We start from the raw sequence: 14,002 nt of genomic DNA, 5'->3' as shown, positions 1-14,002 counted from the left end.
GACAATCAAAGAAAAATATCCATGCCCATCCAAGAAACTATTCATAACTGAGAGCTGCTGGGAGAGGGAAAATCAATTTTCATTAAAAAAATAAAATAATAATAATAATAATAATAATAATAATAATAATAATAATAAAAACGATCTTTGGTATATCTACCAAAACTCATGGCATGTCCCATGCTCAGAACTAGTCAGCCAATTTAAACCTTGACACTTTTTATGTTGTTTTAAAGAAAGAGAAAAAACATGAAGTGGGGTGGGTAGAAAGGTGAGAAATGAACTTAGAAGAGGTGGGGAAGGAGAAAGCATATGATAACATGTATTGCATGAAATTTTCAAAGCATCAATAAAAACATCTAAAAACGAAAGTCAGTTTTCAGAAAATATGCATAATAAATAAAATATAAGGTAAACACTGTGTAGTAGAATTAACAGAGAGAGGGTGCTTACTTATCACATATAAAGACTTTAAAATTTTTCCAAATATAAATTAATATTACCCTAATTAGAACAAACATTTACATCCAATTTAAGAAATAAAACTGTTTCTCTTTATTGCTAAAGCAGCCTAATAATACTATATTCAAGCAAAGTATCTCACATATAATAACTAAAGCTCAATATGCATACTTATGTTGACTGCAAGTGAAATCAACATTTAAATAAACAGTGAAATTGCCAAATAAATAAATAGATAGATAAATAAATACATAAATAAAGCAAACTTGCCTGCTCTGCACTGTAGTTTCAAAATAGAGAGAAAATAACTCCCTTATGATTTAAAATTAAAACTATAATGTTTGGGTCACATCGTTAACTGAATAATGAATCATATAATATGTAGTGAGAATAATGCTATCATAACACAAAAAGAAAGCTTACAGATTATCTAATGTTTTATTTGTGCTCTCCTTCAAAATATACTCTTGCTTGAAGAGTAAAGAAAAAAGTTCAGAAGCATAATAAATAGATACATTCAACTTACTGGGAGCATTGCTTTCAGTCCAGAGCGGAGGAATTCATTCCTCAAATGAATTCGAAAATCAAGATCATAGGGAGAAGTGACAAGTGCATTTATGAACTGCATGCAGGCCACCTACCAAGAGAAAGTAAATTACAGGCAATATATTCAGTAAAGGCATATATATGCAAATATATATGAAATGTAAATATTCCTTTATGTATAATGATTATTATGACTTTGTAAAATAAATAAGCAATCAAGATTATGTTAGCCAACATAATTTTAACAAAACAGTTAAGTGTGTTTGCTTTATTGAACAATATGAAAGGATACTTCATTTGCTTTAAGAAACCCCAAATTCCTCTGTTGAGAATTCTCTATTTATGCACCCCATATTTTAATTAGATTACTTGGTGTGTTGGTGGTTAACTTCTTGAGGTCCTTATATATTCTGGATATTAGCTCTATGTCAGATGTAAGGTTGGTGAAGAACTTTTCGCAGGCTGTAGGCTGCCCGTTTGTTCTGATGATAGTGTCCTTTCTTTTATAGAAGCATTTCAGTTTCATGAAGTCGCATTTATTGATTGTTGATCTTAGAGCCTGTACTTTTGGTATTCTGTTCAGGAATCTCCTGTGCTAATGAGGTCACATTGGCAAGTAGCTCTTCCCAATTTCTTGTTCTAACAGGTTTAGTGTGTTTGAATTTACGTTGAGGTCTTTGATCTACTTGGAATTTACTTATTTAAAATTTAATTTGTTTTCATCAATTACAGTTTATTCACTTTGTATCCCAGCTGTAGCTCTGTCCCCCCTCCCCTCCTAATGCCACCCTTCCTCCCTCATCTTCTCACATGCCCTTCCTGAAGTCCACCAATAGGGGAGGTCCTCCTCCCCTTTCCTCTAACCCTAGAGTATCAGGTCTCATCAGGACTGGCTGCATTGTCTTCCTCTGTGGCCTGGTAAGGCTGCTCTCCATGAGGAGGAGGTGATCAAATAGACAGACACTGAGTTCATGTCAGAGACAGTCCCTGTTCCCCTTACTAGGGTACTCACTGCGAGACTGAGCTGCCATGGACTACATCTATGCAGGAGTTCTATGTTGTTATCTCCATGAATGGTCCTTGGTTGAAGTATCACTCTCAGAAAAGACCCCTTTGCCCAGAATTTTTTTGGGGGTTCTATTTTTCTCCTTGTGGATCTCCTGTCCCCTGCAGGTCTTTCTATCGCCCCCTTCTTTCATAAGATTCCCTGCATTCTGCCCAAAGTTTGGCTATGAGTCTCAGAATCTGCCTTGATACACTGCTGGGGAGAGTCTTCCAGTGGCCCTCTGTGGTAGGCTCCTGTCCTGTCCCGTTTTCTCCCTTTTCAGATGTCAGTCCCATTTGCCTTTCTGAGTGAGGATTGATCATCTTACCCAAGGTCCTCGTTTTTGCTTAGCTTCTTTAGGTGGACAGATTTTAGTATGTTCATCATATATTATATGTATAATATCCCCTTATAACTGAGTATATACCATGTGTGTCTTTCTGCTTCTGGGATAACTCACTCATGATGATCTTTTCTAGTTCCCACTATTTGTCTTCAAATTTCATGTTTTCCTTGTTTTTAATTGCGAGTAGAATTTCATTGTGTAAATGTATCACAATTTCTGTATCCATTCCTCAATTGAGGAACATCTGGGATGTTTTCAGATTCTGGTTATTACAAATAAATGACCCTGATATTTTACCTTACACCCATCAGTATATGGAAGATAAAAAACTCAAATGACAACACATGCTGGAGAGGATGTGGAGAAAGGGGAACCCTCCTCCATTGCTGATGGGAATGTAAACTTTTACAACCACTTTAGAAATCAAACTGGTGCTCCGTCAGAAAATTAGGAATAGTTCTACCTCAAGATCCAGCTATACCCCTCTTTGGCATATATATAAAATATGCTCAAGGACATTTGCTCTTAGCAGCTTTATTCATAATAGCCAGAATCTGGAATCAACGGATAAACATACTAAAATCTGCACACGTAAAGAAGCTAAGCCAGAAGGATGACCCTGGATAACCTGATCAATCCTCATTTGGAAAGGCAAACAAGATGGGCATCCAAAGAGGAATAAAACAGTGAACAGGAGAGCAGCCTACCACAGAGGGCCTCTGAAAGATTCTACCCAGCCTGGTATTAAGGCAGATGCTGAGACTCACAGCCAAAGTTTGGGCAGAGTGCAGGGACTCTTATGAAAGAAGGAGGAAATGAAAGACCTGGAGGGGACAGGAGCTCCATAAGGAGAGCCACAGATTAAAAAAAAAAAAAAAACTAAAATCTGGGTTTTTTTCTGAGACTGATACTGGAAACAAGGACCATGCATGGAGATAAACTAGAACCCCTGCACATATATAGCCCATGGTACCTCAGGATCCAACTGGGTTCCCTACTAAGGAAACATGAACTCAGTGTCTGTCTCTTTAATCACCTCCTCCTTAGGGGAGAACAGCCTTACCAAGGCACAGAGGAAGACAATGCAGCAAGTCCTGATGAGATCTGATAGGATAGGGTCAGAGGGAAGGGGAAGAGAACTGCCCATATTTGTGGATTGGGGGAGGGGCATGGGAAGAGACATGGGAGGAAGGGTGGAATTCCAAGGGTATGAGGGAAGGGGCTAGAGCTGGGATACAAAATGGAAAAATTGTAATTAATATAAACATAAATTAATTAAAAAATATATTCCTTTAGTTTTATATCAAATCTTGTACACTAAAGTTATTGGCTAAATGTGGCTACTGTATCAAGTCTAGTATCAAAAGTCAAGTATTTGTTGTTTAGAGAACAAAACTGTGGTTGTTAACAAAATTACCAAGGACACAAAAAATAACCGAACAAAGTATTCCAATTTCTAGGAATGGTCAAGTATCAAGATATACATTTAGGCAACTAAAGAAATATTGGATATTCTATCGGGAATCATATATCTATATGAGCACTGGGCTGTCTTTTATAAATTAAGAAATTGAGTAAATCTTTGTAGAGTCTCAAAAGGTATTTAGTATAAATGCTTATATATTGAGTACAGTTCTAATTAACATATTTTCTAATTAGTCTTGTTAAGTAACAACTATGACATGACTTAAGCCAAATCATATGCCCAATTCAAAATTAATAGGCAGAAAAGTTGCCATCTGCTAGGGTTCTTTTTACCATAAGAAATTCTATCTACATGATATATAAGTACCTTACAAGTAAAGAAAACATTCTTATAAAAAACAGGTTAATCAGTATTTTTTGTTGTTGTTTATTTTCAATGAAAACCAATCCTTTATGTAACAACTATTATTTAGTGTGCATCACCAAGTAAGGGCTTTATTTATACATTTTCACTTTATTTTTTGGACTCTGGAAATGGAAAGCTGTCTGTGAGCCAAGAGTCCAGGGAGTGGATGCAATTTCAGAAAATTAAGGAAGTTCCTGTGTAAAAGGCTGTCAAATGGAAGACTGCCACATTGGCTCGTCTCTATGAGTGCTGCTCTTCCACTTTAGCTGTTTCTTTTTTATGTTTTTCTTTATTATTACTATTTACTATAATTTATTCATGTTGTATTCTGGCTGTATGGCCTTCTGTTGTCTCTTCCAGGTCCCACCCTCCTTCCTTTTTCCCCCCATGTTAGTCTTATAGCAATACCTTTCTATAAACAGAACTATTTTATTAAGGACATGAAAAATAGTAAAAGTGAAAATTGAATACATCAACATCAATATATTATATATAACAATATAAAGAACACATGCTATTAAATACTTTATACATAACATACACAAACACAGTTGAATACCTAAAAAAGAAGCTGAACATAGTCTGTGATATAAAATAAGTCAGAAATGATTTAAAGCTAGTAGTTGAAGTAAAGGCAACAAAAATGCCATGTATTGCTTACCAAATTCTATAAGGTATCTGATTAGTAACATATCAACTGCTAACTATATTTGCTAAGGAAGTACTTTTACAGATATATTTATACTGTATTAATGTAAGTAAAACTCTTATTTATCGATTTCTATTACATAGTTATTCCATTCAGGGAATAATAATTTAGGAATTTAACTGAAATTATTACAACTTTCTTAAGTGTAAAATTACATAATTATTTCAAGAGGCACAACACATTGTTATGAAATCTCCACTGTATGGACCGAATATACAAAATTCAAATAACTAGATGCAAAACCATAACCTTTTATTATCTGCACTATTGAATTTTTTATATCTGACTGGAAATGGCTTAGGTTCATTACATAATTTACCATCTAAAGTCATTCTCATAGAAGACATTATATTTCTCATATGGAGAAGTTGAGGCTTCCAGTAAATGTGAGGTCAAATAGAAAGAAAAGTATATTTTTAAGTTACAGTATTTTAATTCAAATAGAAAATAATTCAAGAATGTTCCAGATATCTTTGAAACTCCATACATAGATTCATGCAATGAAAGGTTCTAATGCTGTTTAAGGTGATAAAATTCGTCTGTGGCATCATGGTTGATAAATTAGGAACATCTACCATTATAGTGACATATTATTTATAAAAGCATGAAATTAATTTAATAATATGTTGTCTAGAACTAGTAAGAGTTACCAAAATTATAATTAAATGCAAATAAAAATAGCAAAAGGAAAAAAATTATTCTTGGTTGGGGTACATCCCACTCCATATACATTCCATGAAGTTACATATATAGAGTATAGCATCTTCTAAATTACTAATTTCTCTTTCCCCTCTGATGTCCACCAAGGTGCACCATATTTGAATGTGAATGTACATTCAAACACATGGAAGTGCATGTGTACATGTTCACATGCATAAACACTACAAAACTCACCTATTCAATATAGGATCTATTAATCACAGATTAATTTTGATTAATTTTAATAGAGCATAAATCAAGAACTTGGCTTCACGATCTGTAGCCCAATGGCTTGAAAAATACATGTAATTTATACCTACCATACTCAGACAACAGGAATAAAGAACACTACAGGAGGTTTGACTGAATAGCATTGCATTGGAGACATTAATGAAGATAGGGTTATAGGGCCCTCTGAGGTAAGCTCTGAATAATTACAAACCTCATTGCCAAATAATGGAAGTTTCAAAACTTTGATGCTCAGCTTCCAAGGATATAAATATTTAAAGATGCGACTGAACTCTGTTGTCCTCTTACCAAGCAAAATCAATCTGATGTCAAAATAATCCATTTCCAGAGATAAGAAGTAAATAACCTAAAATATGCTGGCCCAATATGTTCATATATGGGTAAAGAAATAATCCTATAAAAAGGAGGTGATCTCCTTGAAATCACATGGCTAATAAGCCAAAAGGAGAGGACTAGAAGCTTTTATTGTACTACTGGAGTCTTTCTACATACGATGATGTCTCAATCTAGCACTGCAAAATGCAATATACCTTTAACTCCTGCCAAATAGAATACAAATAAACTTGACAAGCATAAATTAAAATACTCAGATTCTCTGTTTCTATGAATTATTTTTTTAATGGCTTTGGTTTTTAAAATGCTTTACCATGTTTGTTTCTGTTTTAATAAAGATTCAATGAGAAATAAATTATTAAAAAGTCACAGGAAATCAGTAAATTCTGCCCATTAAATATAAATGTGCTGAAGTAGGACCATAATTCATATGGTCAAGCAGTATAAGTTTTGCCTATTCTTATAAAATTGCTTTTAACATAGGAAATTTTTATTTTATCTATATTTTATTCATATACATTTAATAGATGTCATCTGTACTATGTATGTATACCTGCTATGAGGTAAATGCATATAAAAATATACTAATAAAAATGAGAAATATATGAATATCTTCCCAAAATAACTGAACAAATAAGAGATTTTATTTATTTTAACTAATACTTTTCAGAAACTACAAACATTTGTCTTCCTTGTTTGATCACAATTCATAGAGTTATGGAGTACAGTAATTGCCAACTCTAGGATAGTCTCAGACAGATTATCCATATGGCCATGAGCTGTGAAAAATTGTGCTTTTAAAATTTTATTGACACTGTCACACATTTGACCTAATAAGTACTCTGTTGACATTTAAAAGTTCTTTCTGGTATCCTAGCCACAGCAGGAGTTAGGCGGAAAATGGTTTAAGTCAAAATAAGTACTTACTAAGAACTAACCAAATGTACAGTGTAAGTTAATTAAGTCAAGAAATGGAGCAGGCTTTCGAGGCAAAAGCAGTTATTTATGTACACAGGTATGGCAGTATTGGGAGGAAATGAAATAAAATGTTCATAAAGCACAGCATTGTATGACTACATCAGAAAGTATATGCAGAAGAGAAATAACATTTGCAGTAACAGAGAAAGCAGTAATTTGATAATGAAATGCTTTTATTTATTCATTTGGGAAGGAGGGACACAAGGAATGGATGGTAATCCTAAAGGTCAGAAAAAGCCTTTGAAGGATTTTAAGTGGTGATCAGACAAACCTGCATGTCAGAACAATGACTCTGTGGAAGAGGATATAAAGGGTTAGAATAAAGGGTAAAAGATTTTTTTAATTTATTTTTTTTAGAATTTATTCATTTTATATCCTTATTGAAGCCCCCTCCCTCAACTAGTCCCAGTCCCACCCTCCATCCCTTTTTCCCCTTATCCACTTTCCCTAGTCCACTGAAAAGGGGAGTTTTCCTCCTCTGCCTTCTGCCCATAGTTTATCAAATTTTATCAGGACTGCATGGCTCCTCTTCCTCTGTAGCCTGATAAGGCTGCAACGTGAGGGGGAAGTAATCAAAGTGCAGTTACCCTAGTTCATGATAGAGGCAGACCTTGCTCCCCTAAAAGATATTTTTTAAATGTCAGAAAAAAGTCCAAAATAAAGGGGAGAATGCACTAAAATTAATAAACAAAACAAAACAAAAAACTGGCAGAAACTGGGAGTGGAGTAGTGACAGAGAAATACTATGTCTAGAAATAATTCCAAAATTGACTTAGTGGAACCTGGCATGTACTGATTTAAGGATGCAGGGTGTGTATAGTATTACATTTTTGCTGCATTTTAACTTTTATATAGCAATCAGGAATACAAGAAAGGGGTAGATTATGGTGGGAAAGGGAATTAAGGAAGCTAAGGACGTAGAACAGGAAAATACATATAGTTAAAGTCAATATAAAACTTGAACCTAATGTGTTTGAAAGGGACAGGTAAAGTAGGAAGCAAAGAGCCTAAATAAATATATATCTTGCTGAACACAGGGCAGATAAGACAGTGGACACATCAACAAAATGAGAAAAATGAAGAACCACTGGTCCCAAAACAAAATTTCCTCTCATATACACAAACCTTTGATTTTAATTTTCAAAGATGTGTATGGGAACATAGACCCTAAAATGAAGAAAAGGACCATGAGAGGTAAGAAAGCTGTTCTGTTCAGTTCATGAGTTCATGCAGTCAGTATAGTTTAATTCATAGAGTTCAGAGCCAGTTTTTCTAAGCAGAGCAATTCAGTAAGAAGTGGAGAGCAGCCAGATGCTATTAGTCAGCCTGTAGAGGAGTTGAGTTGAACCAGCCACCCAGAGTTCAGAAAGAATTATAAAGGGTATGCTTTTTCAACAGTAAGACTAATAGGCTGAAAACTTTCTAGGACTAGGTTAGCAGATGGAGGTTGGAAGCTGTAGAATTTAAGATCCTGCCTTACAGAAAATTTAATGTATGGAGGTTAGAAGCTTCCAGGCCTAGGCCTAGAGATGGATAGAACAGAGAAAGAAATGCTCTGGGCTTAGGCCAAACCATGTATTCATACAGCTTGAGTAAGGCTCTCATCTCATGCCTTCCACTGAGGAAATAAGAGCAACATTTATACCTCCTAATGCTGCTAACTTTTAATACAGTTTCTCATATTGTGATGATCCCCCACATTTGTTTCTGTTGCTAATTCATAACTATAATTTTGATATTGTTGCTAATCATCATATAACTATCTGTGTCTGAGGCAGTCCCTGTAAAAGGGTCCTCCAACCTCCAAAGGGGTCACAAACCAAAGACTGAAAATTACTGGTCTAGAAGAAACCTTGCAACCTTCCAAATTCTGACCTTAGCCTGCATGGCACAAAGATAAATCAATAGATAAATTCAATCTCAATAAGATAGTGCAAGGAAACAGAAAATTAGGTTCAAATTAAGGGGACAACAGGTCTTACTGGCCTTGAAACCAGTTTGATAGATATGATCATTTTAATGGCAGCTCACTGTTTGATATTTTACCTTTTTTTCATTTTTTATTCTAATTTAAATACCAAGTGGATAACTGTATTAAGTACTGTGATATACCTGAGTGAACCTATTACATATTACAAAAAAAAAAAAATGTGTTTGGTGCAATGCTTCTCTGTACCAAATGCAATTATAATGCAAAACAGTCTCTGTTATTTTATATATTAGAAAACTGTATAATATGTAAAAATTCATCTCCCCATCACTCCTGACACCCTACAAAGACACAGCAGTTTTCTGACTAATTAGTGCATAGACAAAATGACTATTTTAATATGCACTCACTAGATGTTAATCATCTTAGCTTCTCTATATATAAATCATTATTAATGGACAGCTTACTCTGAATTTTCCTGTCTTGTTACATCGAAATAAAGTTCTTATCAATGTCTGTATTGTCTTCTTTTTAAAAATCATTTGTAGACTATGAGAGCTTCAATTTTCACATACTACAAGTATTTTTTGTCTCCCTGTCTAATTTAATACTGCTTCTCTCTTAGAAAATACTCTACCAGTGACATTCTTCTCTCTCAAGGAAAACTTTAAGTATCACTTCATCAGATACTACTCATATGTGCAGCATAATTTAAATGAGATAATTTATATAAATTGTTTGGAACATTATATGACATAGCACTTACAAATGATATTTTAAATTTGTGACATGTGGGAGTCCTATAATATATCCAGTTAGGCACTCAAAGACATGAATTTGAATAGCGAGAAAAACACAAGCTTCATAATTATCAGAAGGTTTGCTAGACACAGTTATATATTAAGCTATGGAAGCAAGTAAAAATATGCATGCAGAAAATAAACATGTATATTTATTAGCACACACATTTTGGTGAATACTTATATATATCAATATATACATGAGTGGGTGTAAAATGATATTTGGTGAAGACAAGTGATAGAAATTAGAGACGTTGTTCTTGGGAAGTCAGAAGACAGAAAAAAATGATTAAAAATAAAAAATAAGCAAAGTTATTCAGAGACCAAGTAGAATGAATGGTGCTCTGAAAAGCAAGGGGATTGGGAAGAAATAATTAGATTTTGATATTAGAAGATCATGTAGCCCATGGGCAGCTCATTCTCCATGAGGTTCAGGTAGTAAAGGGAGCAAGGGCAATCTCTGGCATGCACTTCAATGCATGCTCTTTGATCATCTCCCCCTGGTGAGGTGGCCTTACTAGGCCACAGAGAAAGAGGATCTAAACAGTCCTGATGAGACCTAAGGTCAGATAGTAGGGCAGGAGGACCTCCCCTATCAGTGTACTAGGGTAGGGGCATAAGAAGGAAGGAGGGTGAGCTCAAGAGGAAATGAAGGAGGGGGCTACAACCAGGTTACAAAGTGAATAAATTGTAATAATAATAATAGTAAAACATTTTAAAAGATCATTAAACTTTGTTTTGTTTTTAATTTTGAAGCTGTGAGAAAGCTGGGTTGTGAAAGGTGATTTAGAAAATAGAAAAATAAGTATAGATGATTCAGAGACATGTACTACAAAATGAAAAGGAAGATGAGAGGCTAGTAAGTATAAACCAGTTGAAATGAAGGAAATACAGTTTGGAAACTGAACAGTGCAAATAAGCTGTAAGGCAATGAAGAGAGCAAATATGTGTTGATGTGATTTATCCTCAACTTGTTTCTTCAACCACAAAAGTAATGAAAATCCTATCGTAGCTGAGCTAGAAAATATCTGTAAGAAGTTGTTAGTTTAAAACATAATTAGTTCAGTATTTTAACAGGATTACTTCATGACATTTTAATAAGAAGTCTCAGGTTCCTAGGTTGTTTCCTGTTTTCTTCTTCTTCTGATGTCCATCCTCTTTGCCTTTCAGAGAGGAGGAGGAAGGTGCTTTTGGGGGGATACAAAATGAATAAAGTGTAACTAATAAAAAATGAATTAATTAATTAAATTAAGTTTAAAAAAAAAGAAGTCTCAGGACACTACCAAAATAGAAAAGTAATTCTGTTAAAACACAACAAGAATTTAAACAACATATTTTAACTTTTGTTTTTAATTTCAGTATTCTGAACATATTTTAGAACTTTTACAGGACATTTTCTCATTCACGTTAATTTATTATGCCTAATATACCAACTGTAAATGTACTTGTCCCACATATGGGAAAGTGGTCCAAATGCAATGAAATTTGATTCTAAACTAAATACTTGAGTCCTAAACTTTCGAAGTGAAGTAGAGGCTTAATATATGCATGCCTAGCACTGGGGAAAAAATCTAGTTAGATAAGCCAATGTAGCAACAAAGACAAAACACTGGAAAAGATATTTTAAAATTGCACATTTTAGGTTTTCATTAAAAGTATGAAATTCTATTGAGACTAAAATTAATAATATGAAAACTGGGTCAAAGATTAGAAAACACAACAGGGAAAAATCTCCATTTAAAAACACCAATGCTTAAGAATCATACAATAAAAGTTTCTCAATATCCTCATCATAGCTGAAATAGAACACTTAAATTTTTGGCATATCTGAAGAAATATTATATGTAGTTTTATAATACTACAGATTATCTGTATGTAAATAAGCCAATTCATCTGTCAGACACAGTATCCAATTGTGAGAGAAAAGCTGTCACTACTTCATAACATAATAAAAAAGAAAAATCAATTGTCTTTGTGTCACATCAAGTAGAAAATTTTCACATGTATTCTCACTATCAAACCATTTGAAAGATTAAATATAGATGCAAAAAAACTCTTAGAGTGATGATGTAACATTTTCAAAGTATTTTATGGAACATCAAATTGTATATATCCTATCTAAAACAAATAGCAATTTGAAAACAAATTCAAGCTCCTACAAACCATGTCAACTATATAAGTGATGCAGTCTCACTCAGCTTATCCACCTAATGAATAAATAATTAATAATACTTATAAAGCTGATTTGCTGCAACAATTAAATAAAATTTATTACAAAATAAAATGTGCAGTTCAGGAGCTTTTGTCTTTAAATATGAGTAACAAGTATGACTTCTGTTCCTACAAAACCAATGCAGTCTTTAATGAAGTAAAGCATTTCCTAAAATCACTAAAAGCAATGGGTTTTATCATTTTGAAAATTGAACACCTTTAGTCTGGGTCTATACAAAGTTTTCTCATAGTCACAGACACAGGAGATAACATCCAATTCCCTCTGCATTGGTGAGTCAGAGTTCTGATTATTGATTGAAAGGCACAAAGAGAGTCATATTGAATTCTATTTTTAATGTTTTTCATTGGTTGTTTGTATCCCAGGCTGGCTTGAAACTTGTGACCGTCTTGCTTCAAATATACAACTGCGAAAGAGTACCATGAAGCTTAAGAAGAGGGCAGTGCTGACCACACAGAGACTTTCAACAGGATCTCAGCAGTGAGAGGAGGGTGACTACAGGCTGTACTGTGGACCCCAAAACCCAGACGTCTGTGTTTCTCAGGTGAGAGAAGAATACATGGGGATACTTGAAAGTCCATCTTTCAGCGACCCTGCTAATACCAGGGAAATTCCTGAGCTCCCATCCAGTACTCCTGCAGCCCTAAGGCCACCTGCCCAAACCCACCATCTGTGGGTACCTTCCTAGACAGGCAGCAGCAGGGCATCCACAATTCTGACCCCTGAGCCATAGGCTACCCACCACCCAAGCCCACTTTCTGTGGATACCTTCCTAGGACCAGAGCCTGCCTTCCTGTACTGAGGGTGAGACTCCAAACCTGGGAGTCCACTCTCACAGTCCTGAGGACACCTTCTGCGTACTAGAGGATCCTGCTTCCAAACCCAAGAGATCACACTCAACATCACTGCCCAGTGGAGGGGATACATTCTGGTATGGTGGGGGAGGCATGGCTCCATTCTAACTATTCCCCACCTGCCTGGCTCACCCAGGTCAAAATCAGTCAGCACAGCACAGACAGTGAACACAGTGGAGCTAAGCAAGGCATGGGACCCAGGTTCTATTCCCTACCATCTAAGGGAAGCCTGTGGGACACTGGAGCAAATCTAGGCAAAGAGATCTATCCACCACTGTCCCTACAGCCTGGCTCACATAAGAGAGAATCAGTGAGTCCAGTACAGACAGAGAACCCAGTAAAGCAAAGCTAGGCACATGAACCAAGGTCCATTGTCCTCCTACACAAGAGGCCTGTGGTGCACTACAGCACGTCTAGGCTCAGAGACCATTCTACCTGCTACCCAGCAGCCTAGCACACCTGGGTCAGAAACAACATGGCCAGTACAACCAGTGAACACAGTAGAGCTAAGCCAGGCATGGGACTCAAATCTCATCCTTCACCATCTTTAGGAAGCCTGTGGGACACTGGAGCAGCTCTAGACTCAGAGCTCTTTCCACCTGTGCCTCAGCTACCTGGGTCACCAACAGTGAGCCAGCAGAGACAGTGAATACAGCAGAGACTACTCAAGATTCCAGAGGCAGGTGTATCCAGTCTGCAGTACAGGCTCCAAGAATAATTACTCAAGGCTACAGACAACCAGAAGGCTAGCAGGTAGTGTAAGAATATAGGCAACAAAAACAAAGACATCACGGCTTCAACAGAATCTCCAAAAATAAACAGATATTCTATTGCAGATGAAAATTATCTTAAACTTATAATCATGCAGTTATTCAAGACATATGAAGGGGAAATGAAAAAAAATAGAGGGCATCATGGGAAGACAGGAATCCACATTCAAACAGATGAAGGAAATGGTGCAAGGCATGAAAACAGAATGAGAATCAATAA

General features: G+C 35.4%; 1 protein-coding gene across 9 annotated transcripts in view; it reads right to left on the bottom strand.

Moving 5' to 3' along the window:
• Positions 1–14,002, bottom strand: part of Diaph2 (diaphanous related formin 2) — a 980,694-nt gene that overhangs the window by 734,059 nt on the left and 232,633 nt on the right. For all 9 annotated transcript variants that reach the window (XM_060375359.1, XM_060375356.1, XM_060375358.1 and 6 more), the window contains one exon: positions 989–1,099. In XM_060375359.1, the coding sequence (XP_060231342.1) occupies positions 989–1,099 (111 nt within the window). The remainder of the gene's footprint in view (positions 1–988; positions 1,100–14,002) is intronic.

Source organism: Meriones unguiculatus, chromosome X (genome assembly GCF_030254825.1).
Source record: "Meriones unguiculatus strain TT.TT164.6M chromosome X, Bangor_MerUng_6.1, whole genome shotgun sequence".
NCBI lineage: Eukaryota > Metazoa > Chordata > Mammalia > Rodentia > Muridae > Meriones > Meriones unguiculatus.
The sequence above is the reverse complement of the archived record's forward strand: the minus strand, read 5'-3'. Positions and strand labels throughout refer to the sequence as shown.